Source organism: Bactrocera tryoni, chromosome 5, assembly GCF_016617805.1.
Source record: "Bactrocera tryoni isolate S06 chromosome 5, CSIRO_BtryS06_freeze2, whole genome shotgun sequence".
Lineage (NCBI taxonomy): Eukaryota > Metazoa > Arthropoda > Insecta > Diptera > Tephritidae > Bactrocera > Bactrocera tryoni.
Genome location: NC_052503.1, coordinates 68,363,983 through 68,378,225, shown reverse-complemented (window position 1 = coordinate 68,378,225; position 14,243 = coordinate 68,363,983). Strand labels below are relative to the sequence as shown.

General features: G+C 40.9%; 1 protein-coding gene across 1 annotated transcript in view; it reads right to left on the bottom strand.

Annotated features, from left to right (window-relative positions):
* The window catches only part of LOC120777905 (protein TANC2), a 141,677-nt gene that overhangs the window by 4,634 nt on the left and 122,800 nt on the right, over positions 1-14,243 (bottom strand). Inside the window, exon 4 of the mRNA XM_040109487.1 lies at positions 5,062-5,575. Within this exon, the coding sequence (XP_039965421.1) occupies positions 5,062-5,575 (514 nt within the window). The remainder of the gene's footprint in view (positions 1-5,061; positions 5,576-14,243) is intronic.

Sequence of the window (14,243 nt, the reverse complement as noted above, 5' to 3'; positions counted from 1 at the left end):
GAAACAGGACTGTTAAAAAAAACAACAAAAAATTAATATTTTTTATTCAAAGTAGTTTCCTTGTGCTTCGATACAGCGTTTAGCCCGGTCAATTAGCATTTCAAATGAGTGTTTAAGGTCATTTTTCTGAATGCTCTTGAGAATATCGGTCGTCGTCTTTTGGATAGCTGAAATGTCCTGAAACCAGTGGCCTTTCATGTGCAAATGAAGTTTTCCAAATAGGTAGAAATCACAGGGTACCAGATGAGGAGAGTAGGGTAAGTGATTAATGGTTAATATGGAGTTTTTTGTCAAAAAATCAGTGACAAGCGTCGACCAATGACACGGCGCATTATCGTGCAACAGGCGCCATAACCCTGCCTCACGGTACTGTGGTCGAGCACGACGAATGCGTAACAAAAGACGCTTCATAACACCAAGGTAAAACACAGCATTAATCGTTTAGCCAGGTGGGACGAACTCTTGGTGTACAATACTCTCGCAATCGTAAAAACAAATCAGCATTGTCTTTATTTTTGACATCTGAAGACGACCGACTTCTGATCGTCACAGAGGTCCTCATGACCTTCTTGGAATCGCTGAAACCACTCATGTACATTACTACGGGCTAGGCACTGATCACCATAAACTTTTTTCATCATTTGAAATGTTTCAGTAAACGTTTTCCCAAGTTTAAAACAAAATTTAATATTTGCTCTTTGCATTTTTCGACCGATGACCAAAAGCTGCTGTCACTTTTTGATCGATAACACCAATTGTCTTAAAATTTTTACGAAATGTTAACAAGAGATCAAACTTTTTATTTCATATACCCACCAATAGGTGACGCCACCAGAAACAGTTATATTTAAAAAGTTCTGTTTCTTTTGCGACAGACCTTGTATATAGATCTTTTAGGGGACTACAAGAAGTTGATGCGCAGGACAAAGCGAGAATATTGGAGAATCTTTGAAAAGAACCACGAGGTGGCGAGACTTAGAAAACTATTGCAGAAGCCCCGTTTCGCCCGGTATAAATCGCAAAAGTTGCGGAGAGTTGGACGTACAACTGCCAGGACTCATTGAAAGACCTAGTCAGTGTGCACTTTCAGGGCTGTAAGGACGTAGTAAGTCCTATTAATGAAAGGAGTAGTCTGGTAAACTTTTGCGAACACACTTTTATGGAGAATAAAATAGAATAGGAAATCCGCTCATTCGACCAATACAAATCTCCCGGTACGGACGGAATCATTCCAGTAATGCTACAGAAGACGCTATGTCTATCCGTGCTATGTGGTACGCTCATGGAGAGAGGCTAGGGTAGAAACAATCTATCCTACTCAAAAGAGTTAGGCCTATAAGCGCACCTTCTTTCCTGCCGAAAACGCTAGAGAAAATCTTGGATGTGCACATTAGAATAGCAGCGCCTCCGACAGCAGTGTCCGACAAGCTTATATGAAGGGCAGATCAGTAGAGACTGCAACATATATGTAGGTACTACTGGTATTTAATATCGAAAGGGCTGTTGAATATACGAAATACGCGTTTGGAGCATTTCTGGAGCGTTTAGCAACTCTAGAAAGATAAGAGCAGAATGGAACGACACTAGAATGACCAAGGAAGTCTGTGGAGGTACTCCGCAGGGTGGAACGCTATCTCCGCTACTATGGATATTAGTGGTGAGATAAATAAACTGCTAAGGAACTTGAACGGCAAAGCCCCTAAGGTAGTCGCATTTGCGGACGACATTGTCATCTTAATGACGGCTAGGTGTCTACAGACCATCAGCAGTATTATGACCACCACTCTCAATACAGTCCAGAATTGGGCATCGAAAGCGGGTCCAGGGTTGAACGCGGAGACAACGGATCTGTTTGTGTTCACAAGAAAGCACAAAATTCCTCATGATCCCTCTTTCAAGTGGGAAAGAAGGTTTAAAGTAAACAAAGAAAAAGATAGTTGGCGTAAACATATATTAGCTACGCGCAGCACTGCCTATGCTATTGCGGAACTAGCCTCTAATGCACCTGCAGGCAATTCCAGAGTCAACATCTACGTAGACAGAAGATTCAAGAAGACTGCAGGAAATGTCTAGAGCAAGGCATCTGGGAAACAATGGATCATCTCTTGTCAATTTGCCCTGCATTGGCAAGACTACGCTGTAAGCATTTGGGGTCCCCACTGTATGATACACTGGACGAGGTATCGATAGTGACGCCACAGAGTCTGTTAAAATCCGCGTCAAGCGCATGCATCCTAAACAATGACTACTCCTCATGGACCTAGTAACTGAACTCCATCTGGTATCGCAAAGGACCAAAATTGGTCTATGCATGGCTTACCAGATTAACCTAACCTTCTCTAAATTCCACCGCTTCACTTCTGTGAAAATATGGTTAAAACTGGATGAAAAGTGTACCAGCAGAATGTTTCAGAAGGCGAGGTAAACCAGCTGAGTTGCCATCAAAGAGAGCATTGGCTTTTCCAGAAAGATTATGCTCCAGTACCCAAGGCAAAAACCATCCAGAAGGCTTAAAAGCAATATTATTGGTTTCATAGCTGCAAATGATTGGCCCTGACCAGATTTTATCACCACAGTTCGTGGTCAGAGTTGGAGAACATGGCGCATCGAATTTTTATAGCGGTCTGAACATGTAACAGAACTTATGCCAGGACTATGTACAAATGTATATGGATAGGTGTAAACTTGTTGAGAATTGTAGCTGAATGCTAAATGAATCATAAACTTTTTACGTTTATTATTTGGATTGGCCCAGAAACGGAGTATATTTGCCGAGCTTTTAAGGTTAGACTTGTATAACTGCAATCAAAATAAAATAAAAAAACTATTTTTAATTCACTTCTGTACTTTCAAAAATCTACGTTCATCGGTGAAGTCATAAATTTTTCTGCTAAATGCCAGCATTTACAATCTATTTTCTCCTTTCAGTCAGTACCTGCCGTTAGATGGTCAGTACGTCGATGACACTACTAAATTTATTTTGTTATCCATTAGCCATTGACCTCGACCTCGGCTGCACGTGCAGTCAACAAGCACGTCACATGACCACACTAACTTCCATCCTCCCGCAGTCACTCTTCGCTCATCACTCGCAACGTTCACACTCCACCAGTACGAGTGCCGGCAAGTAGTCGAGCAAACAGTACTTTCACAGCTACAAATCAAAGGAGCGCCCGACAAAGCCAATGACAGTTGGTTGGCCACTTCAACGTTTGACTAACGAACGGCCTTTCGCCACTTATCGAGTTTAAGTGTTGCTTAGAAGCAACTTAAGAGTTAGAAAACCGGTAAAAAAATACAACAAAATTGCCGTTTAAATGTTCACCTCGAACACCTCAAATATTGCTAGTCAACACCAAAACCAATAGTCAAAATGAAAATCCATCAAATATGGCGAATATGCAAAAGTGCTAGGCTGGGCTTACAAGGTGTGATTATTAAGTAACGAATTTAGTATTATTTTCATTTTGGAAAACTAACGAAAATTTATGGTTACCGTAACGAGCTTTTGCGAGATTTAGTCTTGTCCTTTCAGTCAATCGTGAACATAACATACCATAGAGACGAACTAGTCTCTGAGCCTTAGCGGTATTCATCTAAACTTTTCCAAAAGTCTTTTTCTCGGTCTAGAGCAGCCGTAGCTAAGAGTGTAAACGAAGACCGTGGAGAGTCGATTCGACGCCGTTTGTAGCGACTCCGATTGACGTACAGAACGACTTGACGCCGTCGAGATCTTAAATTGAAAAAAATACAGCCTGTGCAAAGAACTGAAGCTGCACGACCTTTTCAAGCGACATCGCTTCGGTCTATGGAGTTTTGAAATGTTCTAAGAAGATCCGATGTTTTCGAATTGTTCCGCGATGAGGCCCATTTATGGCTCAATGGGTAGGTAAACAATCAAAATCGCCGCATTTGGGATGAAGAGCAGCCTGATTCAAGAGATTCAAGAGCTGCCATTATCCAGAAAACATAACGGTTTGCTGTGGTTTGTGAAAACAAATACTTTTTCTAAAACAGTGTTTCGAAAAACATCTAAGTGAAAAAAAAATTAAGTTTTTAAGTATAGACGAAAGCTTTCTTTAAAGGTGATGAAGAGCCGTATACAGGGTTTGTCCGGGAAGTATTAGGACTGATTTTCTTCCACCGCGACTGTACTCCGGAGCGTGCGCGCACCGACTGGATTCTGTACAGGGCGTTCCAAGCTAACGAACGAGTGGTTGGTCAGTAGTCTCCGTGCACCTGGAGAGTCAGGACAAACATTTTCGCGTGGTGCAAGCCGAAAAAGCAGCGTTCGTTAGAGCAGAGGTACGCGATTAAATTCTGTGTGAAACTCGGTAAATCTGCGGCAGAGACGTTTAATATGGCTTACCCAAGAAGTGGTGTGTTTGGTGGCACCAGGCCTTTTTGGAGGGCCGGAAAGAGGTCGCTGATGAATGAGTAAATCCAAAGTAAAACGAAGCCCTTTGTCTTTTTTTACATCAAAGGCATCGTTCACCATGAATTTGTTCCTCCTGGACTAACCGGCAACGCCAAGTTTTACGTGGAAATCCTCAAGAGACTCAAACGAAGGGTCAATCGGGTTCGACAAGACGTTGCACCACGACAACGCCCCGGCTCACACCGCCTTTCTTGTGAACAGCTACCTAACCAAGGCCGGCATCCCAACGCTTCCGCAGCCGCCCTACAGCCCAGATGTGGCCCCCCGGACTTTTTTTGTTTCCTTGCCTGAAAAGGCCGATGAAAGGCAAGCATTTTGAGACGACAGAGGGGATCCAAGAAGCATGCACCTCGGCTCTCAAGGCAATTCCGGAGAATGTCTTCCGTAACGCCTTCAATGCTTGGAATACTGGTTGTCAGCCAACTTTGAAAGTTTTTGAAGAATTGTAACGATTGGTTCAATTATTTTTTTTAAAGCGACTCAGACCTATTACCTTCCGGACAATGTTATCGAGGCTTCAACTTCGTTACTTCATAACCACACCAAGTAAACCCAAACTAGTGCTTTGTGTATGACTAAGTCCCGATGTGCTAGTGCTTCAAGAGCTACGTGCAGTGACTTACCATCGACGAGTATCGTTGCGGCGGCATCTGTGGGCACACAACCATTCGAGGCGGTGCGCCGGTGTCCGGTCAAGGCGCTGCGCAAATTCTTGTGATTAAAGAAACGTCGCCGTGTCGGTGGTGTGGCAAATGAAGATGCATTGATTGCATCGCCGGCATTATAATGTAACTGTTGTTGGTGTTGCTGTGCAGACTGTTGCATGCTGCCGCTGTTGTTGTTGTTGCTATTGTAATGGTTATTGCTAATATTATTGTGACCGTTGTTATTGTTGCTGCTGCTAGCTGTGCTGCTGACCGTATTGCAATTGCTGTTGCTGCCGCTGCCGCCACTGCTGATGCTGCTAATGGTATTGCCATTATTGTTGTTGTGGTTGTGATTGTTGTTGCTATTGCTAGCATGGTGTATATCCGCTGTAACGGTATATGTAGTCTGCGATGCGGCCACCGCTTTCGGCAATTTACTAATACTTGCATAGCGATGATATTCCGGGGATATGGACTCCTGCCGGTTATGCTGCAAAGAAAGTAGAAGAAAAGAAAAAAATGTATTGAAAAAAAAAACATAAAATTGTGGGCAAAAAGTTTTTCATGTATGGCAATGGCGGTAATGGTGGGCTTCGGTAGAAATATTATGTTTTCTAGAGAAGGAATCTAATAATCAAATTTGCTTGCAGCCTATTGAGCATTTCAAACAAATAACAAAAAAAATGTGGCAACAAATATACACAGGTCAGTTTACCGCATAACGTTTGCGGCGTTGCCACTTATCGGTGATGAAAGTTTAAGTACACACGAGTACGAGTATTCTACTCAAAACGAAGATGAATGGCGCGACGCAAAGTCGTTTCATGGATGTGTGATTATGTTGAAACGTTGCGGTTTCACCTTTGCACCACAGTGGCAGTGGTGAATTTTTTTTTGACGGGAGGTGAAGATATTAAAATTTTGTAAATGACAAAGAACTCAAGGAGAGGAGGTGTGTGGGGGTGATCCCATAAGCACATACTATTTAGATGTTCTAATAGGGTGAGCCTCCAAATACATATATACTTAGCCTACAAAAAAGCCTACAAAAAAAAATATTTGCAAAATTGCGACTTTTTTGTAGTATGGTCCGATGCACTTAAACTCGAGGATCTTCAACTCCTTTAATCCAGCTAAGAATGAGTTTTACGAATTTCTGAAAGTTAGGCAGTAGGCAGAGAACAGTTTTCGCTTTCCACGGAGCAGATTCGCCGGTGAAGTCGATTGTCTGTTTGGTCTCTGGTGTGTACCTGTGGATTTATGTTTCGTCGATCATCACAAAACGAAAAATTTTCACAAGTTTGCGGTCATGCCCGAACAAAACAATGATTCCGATTTGAAAACTTTGAAACTAACCCTCTACGAGAATGTACAACATGATAGGAATAGGGAATAGATCTCGCGACTACGGCATCATCAGGCGGTGAGGCCAAGATGGTTAGGTTGAATGGCTGATCCATCTACATGGCGAGAGGAATCGCACTGACTAGATTGTTATGTAAAGTGCTTTGCGAATCCAAATGATAAAATTCTGTAATTGGAAATCAACTATCGGCAAAGTGCTGTAAACTTAACACTATTCTACTTAAGTGTTTTACTAGTATTACATCAACCTGGTTGTCTCTGGATCACCTAGATGTTCAAAAGTATGTCATTCGAGATAATTTTGCCTTGAATAGGCATTTGAGGAGGAAGTCTTGAGATTATTCTATCTAAACTTTTTACAAATAGCTGATGCAACTGGCATCTAGTAAAATATTACTTCTTACCGCATCAATTCTGATCGGACAGTGTCCATTTTGAACTCCTACAACCATTGAAAGGAGGAGTTTGCTGAGAACGCAGAGTTTACTAGACCACGCTGATATACGCTGGGCCAGTGACGCTAATTACTCATTGAATTCCCAACAGAATTGGTTCTTCATTGTCGGTACCAATTTCCAACCTATCCATTCATTCGACTAAGAACTCTAATATAGATTTGCGATGCTATTAGGCAAATAAAAAACCTCACAGTCGATACTAAAGACACCAGATGACTTCCAGAACTCAACTAAGAATAAATAACTTCTAAAATTTTAAAAGAAATATGAAAATTGAAGAGCCAAGTATCATACTATATGAGTACAAACGGTACGCATGACAACCATTCTAACGTAACCAGAACAGAACAAGACTTTTTTTAACAAGAACTCTGAACTCGGTAGCATAACTCAACATTTTTTCGAAATAACAACCATAACTTTGCAGTGTTTCATAAGAGATTACTTCACTATTTTTTCGAGTACTTAGTATTGCTGCAGCCGCGTTTAATAGTTTGGTTGGAATCGTCGAAAAAGTTATATGTCGCTTAAAAATTCTGAAAATCTCGGTTTCGTTTAGTTTACAGATCGCTCATGAATCATGTACTTCGGGTTTTGAAACCCTTCTCGCCTTTATATCTGTCAATAACCCAACTAGCCACCACTGGGGCACATGAATGTAAACTTAAGCGGTTGTAATATTTGCGTACATTCTTCTCGTTATCGACACCAGCTCAGAATGAATCTTACAATGCGGTAACAAATCGCCGAGTCGCGACCGAGTCTAATCAAATTAGTAAAGAATTTAGGAACATGCTTCAATATGACTTGAGTACAAGCATACATATAACTACATAAATATAGGGTGATCCATTTCGAGGTCCTCTACTTTTTTAAAGAAGAAACATGGGAACTTCAGATTTAATGGAAAATGTTTATTATCATTCCAAATAACGTTGTTTGCCTTTTATTTTTTGAAGGTTATCTCTTTCAAATGTTGGCCGATGACTCGTTCGAGCATTTCGACTGGTAACTGGCAAATGATATGTGTGATGTTTTGCTCCAAAGTCTGAAACGAAGCGGGTTTGTTCGCATCGACCTTAGACTTTACATATCTCCACAGCACCAATCGACCGGTCCAAAACGCGAAATTATCTGCTCACCGAAGTATTCCATTGACTGATGCCTTGTGTTGGATGTGGCGCCGTCTTGTTGAACCAAATGTCGCGCGAGATCACGAGCTCCAATTTCAGGCACCAAATAGTCGGTTATACTATATACAAATTTATACATATACTATGTAGAAAATAAAGTGAGTATTTTAGTAAAAATTGCGGATACTTTGTTTTTTTTTTTACTTGCGAAATGTTCAGTTATCCGCCGTTTAAATACTTATGAAATTAGATAAAGGTTCCCTGTGGCTTTAGCACATGGCAGACAAACATTAGTGGTTTGAATAACGGTATATAACAAGTAGAAATACAACAAATGGCGGAAGAGTTGAGTTTAGAGTTGAGCAACAGGCGTCACGCATTGATTAGACACAAGAATGGAAGATAAAAAGAAAGAAAATAAGGTAAAAAGAAAGAAAACAAGGTAAAAAAGCAAGAAAATGGGGTAAAAAAGCAAGAAAATGGGGTAAAAAAGCAAGAATATAAGGTAAAAAAGCAAGAAAGGAAGTTGAAAGGAAAGAAAGGTAGAAAAAATAACAACCATACGAAAGCTAGTCGTTAGAATCCAGCACAGCCAAAGCTACGTCTTCCGTTGAGCTCAGCAAAGTTTAGCGCGTAGGTTTTACACAGCAAGCCTTCGTTCTAAGCGCTTACCTTTTCTACAAGTTGGCGAGACGCTTGCTTTATTGTTTATCGTACATTGTTCCTGTTGCTAATCATTTTACTTTAATCATCTTTAGACGTGCAGTCAGTGGGCTGGCGAATGTCTCGCATGCGCATGTATCCAGCTGACGACGTCGCTGGCGAAGGCATGTCAGAAAGGAAGACTGAGGAGGATGCCAGAGTAGTTGCTCTAGGTTAAACAGCAAACACATGCACGTTTATGCGGCTTCGCATGTCTTTACTCTTGTCACGGTTCTCAACTGGGCGTTTAGCTCATGCGTGTCGCGTTTGTTCTACGCTTTGATACTCTGCTAAGCGGTGCGTGTTTACTGGGTAACATATGCACTGGGTTCTTGTTTTAAGTAAAAAAAAAAAGTAAGAAATATTCATACAACAACAAACTTTTTGCGTTGGCTGTCACGTTCATTTTTATTTTATATGTATCCAACCTAGTTGCTGTTATGTTTGGTGTTCGGCCAAAATCAATTTCATTCACGAAACTCGGCTCTCATATCGGCTGTCTACGAAAAAGTACAAAAAAACTAATTGCTGCAAGTGGGCTGGTAACAACAGTTGGTTTGCACGACTGATTGGATTTGGCACAAACAAATGGTCAATCGAAGGCACAGTGGGTGAGGTGTGTGTAAAAAATTAAAGAAAAATAAAGTCATGAATGGGATAATATAACATTAGTAACTAAATGTTTGACAGAAATCGGTAGGTCGATAAAGTGGCCTAGGCGTCACTCCTAGGCTTTTATGGGGTGCGTTGTGAAGCCACTGGGACAAAAACAACACACACTATATTGTATCCTCTCTGAGCCCCCTGTGGTTATTATAGAAAGTGGTCTTGGACTGAGTAGGCCATTGAGAAGTAAAGCCCTCTCGCGACGTACAAAGACCAAACTCTATAAGTCACTCATTATTCGCGCCCTGCTTATTGTGTAGCGGCATGGACGATGACAATATATGACGAGTCGACGTTATGAGTTTTCGAGAGAAAGATTCTGCTGAAGATTTATGACCCTTTGCGGATTGGCAACGGCGAATATCGCATTTGATGGAACGATGAGCTGTACTAGTTATACGACGACATAGACATAGTTCAGCGAATTAAGAGACACTGGCTACGCTGGAGAGGTCGCTTTTCCTCCAGCTCTGAAAGTATTCGACGCAGGAACTGCTGGGGAAAGCAGAGGAATAGGAAGATCTCTACTTCGTTGGTAAAACCAGGTGGAGAAGGACCTGGCTACACACATCCTCAGTTGGCGTCAAACAGCGAAGGAGGCGCGCTGTTGTAAACTCGGCTATAACCGCGGTTCGTGAATTTTAATGAAGATGTCCTTCAACATATCAACACAAATTTTCCCGGGTTAGTTTCTTTTTCACGTTTGGATACAGAAATAGTCACACGAGCCAAATATGTGGAATAGGGCAGCTCATAGTTTAATTCCACCAATTTGGCTTTGGAGAAGTTTCAAGCCGATGAGTTGCAGTGTTAGAAAAGTACTGTTTTCTTTGCCAAATTTTATTTCTGTAGTTCGGCATCGAATTGGCTCAATAATTCGTTATAGCAGAGTCCAGTGACAGTTTTGACCCTCTCCAAGAAGTCGATGTAATCTGTCTTGGGAATTTTAGAAAACTGTGGCTATTACCTTTCCAGTCAGCTAACAACAGTTTCAGGCCTCCTCAGAGCTAGTTCGGTGTGTGACTGTCCACTGTTTCGAATATTTCTTGATCTCAGTCATGTACCAATAGACCCATGCATCGTGGACAGTCTGGCAACGCCGCAGAAATTTCTTCAGAGTGTGCTTAAACAGCGTCAATCAATTTGAACTACCGACCGGTATAGAACTTTCTGCTACTTTTCCAAAATCCGTGGCCCTACCCGCTTCTAAATGCGGCCAAAACAAAACTAAAAGTCTGATTTAGCTGAAATTTTGACCGTAGTCATCTAAAAGAATGTAATATGCGAAAGTAAATTGCTCTTTTAATAGTAGCGCCAGCAGGTGGTGAGTCTAAGCAGAGAAATAGAGGTAAAATCGGGGCCAGGAAATAAGTGTAGAGAGTTTTTGGAGCAAAAACTGTACAAAAAATGGTTTTTGACCACCAGGCACACCTATGAACTCAAAACACAGTAGGTCACCGATCTCCCCCACTCTCCTTTATTGAGGATATGTACCGATGAGACTGCCTTCATATTACGTGCATTTATATTAAACTGTGTAAGAATTGCAGCTCACATATATTTATAACGACGAAATTGGTATTCACACCGCCTAGTGAGCACTTGGACAGACAACGTCAGTGTTATGGACAGGCTGTAATTAGCAGTTGCTGCAAGTAGTTCCAATTTCTGTTATCATTTCAATTTCCTCAGCAATTGCTTGGCGTTATTTGACAGTGGCAATTACAACAACAACAATAACAACAGCAACGAAAGGTGTTTTCAAACAACATCCGCTCGCATTGCACTTGTTGCAAGCCGTTTATTGCCACTTGACAGCCGCTACTGCAGACTGTGGCAACTCTGCGCCGCTTTTGCATAAACTCTGATTTGCCTCTGTGCTTTTATTGTAGAAAGTCTGCTATATTACCATATGTATAGTGGGATATAGTATGTGTGTACTAATTAATTTAAGTATTAACTACGCTGTGGCAGCCACAACAACTTAATCAACATATGTTGTGGGCATTTAAAATGCCACCTCGGGCGACATGCAGCTAGCTGTAATGGCCTGCAACACAATTATATGCTTTAATAGCAGCTGTGCTGGCAACACGACAGGCTTACTCACATGTTGCTATGACCGCTGTTGTTGTATTGTTGTTGTTGTGGCGGTAGTAGATGACACCTAGCAGCAACAGCAACATGCATGTCAATACATATACACATTTATATACATATGTATAGATATATATGCATGTATGTGTGCAATGGCTCTAGGTTAGAGTAAAAGTAGCGAAGATGTTGCACCAACAGCCCCTCGTATTTAATAACTGGTTTTCTTTTACCGTTCGTGCATTTTTAGCCATTGTACTGACATACATATGCTGACGGGGTTGGTCTTGCATTCAAATTTGTTTGGCAACTTTCTGTAGCAGAGTGATAGAAATTGTTGCTGTGGGCACTAATTACCACTAAAAGTGGTTGAGAGTGGAGCGAAGTGGTTGCGTGAGTGGAAACGTCGAAAAAAATATATACAGTTGAACTTCCCTAACTCGAATCACCATAATAATCCATAATCCACAAAAAAACTTCGAGTTAGAGAGACTTCGAGTTATGGAAATAAATGTGACTTCTATTGTCAATTCAAGAGTTCGAGTTATGAGGAACTTTGAGCTATAGAAGTTCGAGTTATGGAAGCTCAACTGTTTATTTATATTATTTTAGTTTAAATATATCAGAGAAAGATCTAACTCGGAGTTTCGTAAACTTGCGTTACTAAGAAATGCTTGCAATTTTTGAACAAAAAGTATTTCTTATAACAAAGTAGTAAAATTATTCAATTGGGCTAAGGTTAAGAACGCAGTGACGTGAAGCACAAGAACAAACAATAAAGCCAGCTGTTAATTATAGATCCCTGAAGTATGCTCCATATATTGGTTTCCAGTCGTCGTTATCTTCGGTCGTCCAGTTATCTTCTTCATAAAATCATTCAATAAAGCTAAGTCCAAAAACATAGTAATGAGAAGTGTAATCAATATGCACCATACGCCAAATCTTGGAAAGACCCTTAAAAAGAGGATCGACACGCACCACTTCTTCGTTGATTCCAAAGCTGCTTTTGACAAAACGAAATAGTCTGGTTTCTCCAGACTGGATAAGGAAACGACCGAAATGGGTCTGGTAGTGAACGAGAACAAGACGAAGTAAGAGGTTTCGAGAGAAAGGTCCTGTCATTGGCAATGGCGAGTATCGCATGCGATGGAATGATGAGCTGTACGAGATATACAACGGCATTTATATATAGAGACAGCGGCTACGCTGGCTAGGTCATGTCGTCCGAATGGACGAAAACACTCCAGCTCTGAAAGTATTTGAGATTAAGACAGGGTGGAGGTCTTTGGAAACCCAAGGGGGAAGGACCTGGCTAAAATTTGAATCTTCAATTGATGTCGAACTGCGAAAATGAAGAACGACTGGACTTTTTTTGGAAGAGGAAGGAAAAGCGCGCTATTTTGCGGAAAAGTAACTAAAAATTGTTTAAAAAGAATTGATGAGAAAAACTCTCTGGCGTACTGTCGCCTCGTATATTATGTAGAGAAATAGCATTCAAAACTTCAAAAGATCGATGCAGTAGTTTTAAAAATATGAAGAGCGTCGACTAGTAAGTCTATAGTGTCTGTTCTCGCAAGAAATAGCATCAGCTACTTCATTATCATACTCGTTTGGGTGTCTGGTCATAGCGGAATCGCTGGCAACTGCTAAGCCGTCGAGGGAGTATAATATAGCTCGGTTTTCAGGTATAAGGGAAAAGCTGAAAACCACATTTGTAGGTAGGCTCACGGTGGAAAATTTTACTGCACTTATGTGCTAGTTCTCTGTAAAATGGAAAGGAGTCAGCGAAGCGGCAGCTCTAATTATTACAAGATTGAGACATTTACAACAGTATAGGCTTCAGTCAGTCCGTACAATAGATGAGACTTAAATATCTTCTTCTCTTCCATGAAGTTATACCTTGTCCAGTGGTCCCATGGGAGAGACATGAGATGGGAGTAGGTTAGGTATAGCGGAGGGAGTACCCTTCTCTCGCTCACATTGGAATAGGACCGAGTTAAATCAGCACTGGCTTGTGTTCTAGCATTAGATCAATGGAACTCTCGTAACTTAGCAGACACTGTTCGACAAACCGCTCCTGTACGACTGCAATATCAATTCGGTCTAGAGTAGAACGCAGAAGATCTTCTGAACCACTTGCCCCTAGCAAAGTTCATCTTATCGCAATCGTAGGGGTTGGATAATGTCACAAGTTGTCAAAGTTGTATGGAGTGTAAGGTGAAAACATTAAGACACTTTCTTCTCTATTGGCTAGCCTTTGCAAGACTGTGGTTGAAACATCTAATGTTGAAACGGTTATTAGACGCTTTAACAAATTTGTGATTGCCTTCCTTGTGAAGCAAATTTTTTGCTGTTAGCAGAAATCGTCCGATATATCTCTCTTTAGTAGCGCTAGTGTGTCAAACCACTTAAGTATTTAGAATTTCGTTCATCGAGCGACTGTTTCAAGTAAGATTGCTTACTAGGTTTAACTTTTTGTTTGGTCTTTCCTCAGACCAGAGCTTAAGTTTGTCAGAAACCTGAAAATGTTAGTTCAAATATATCCTTTGAGTTGATTCGTTTAATTTGTTATGAATTCCATTCCTTAATTTCAATATCATTTCATTCAACAACTCAAAACTTTTTGTTGATTTTCTTTGACCTCTAAATAGACTAAAGCAAAGTCAAAGTCAAAGTTCATTGCCACAATTTCTCATTTTGAGCAATCAAAGATAGAAATTGAGATAAGCTGGCAATTTTT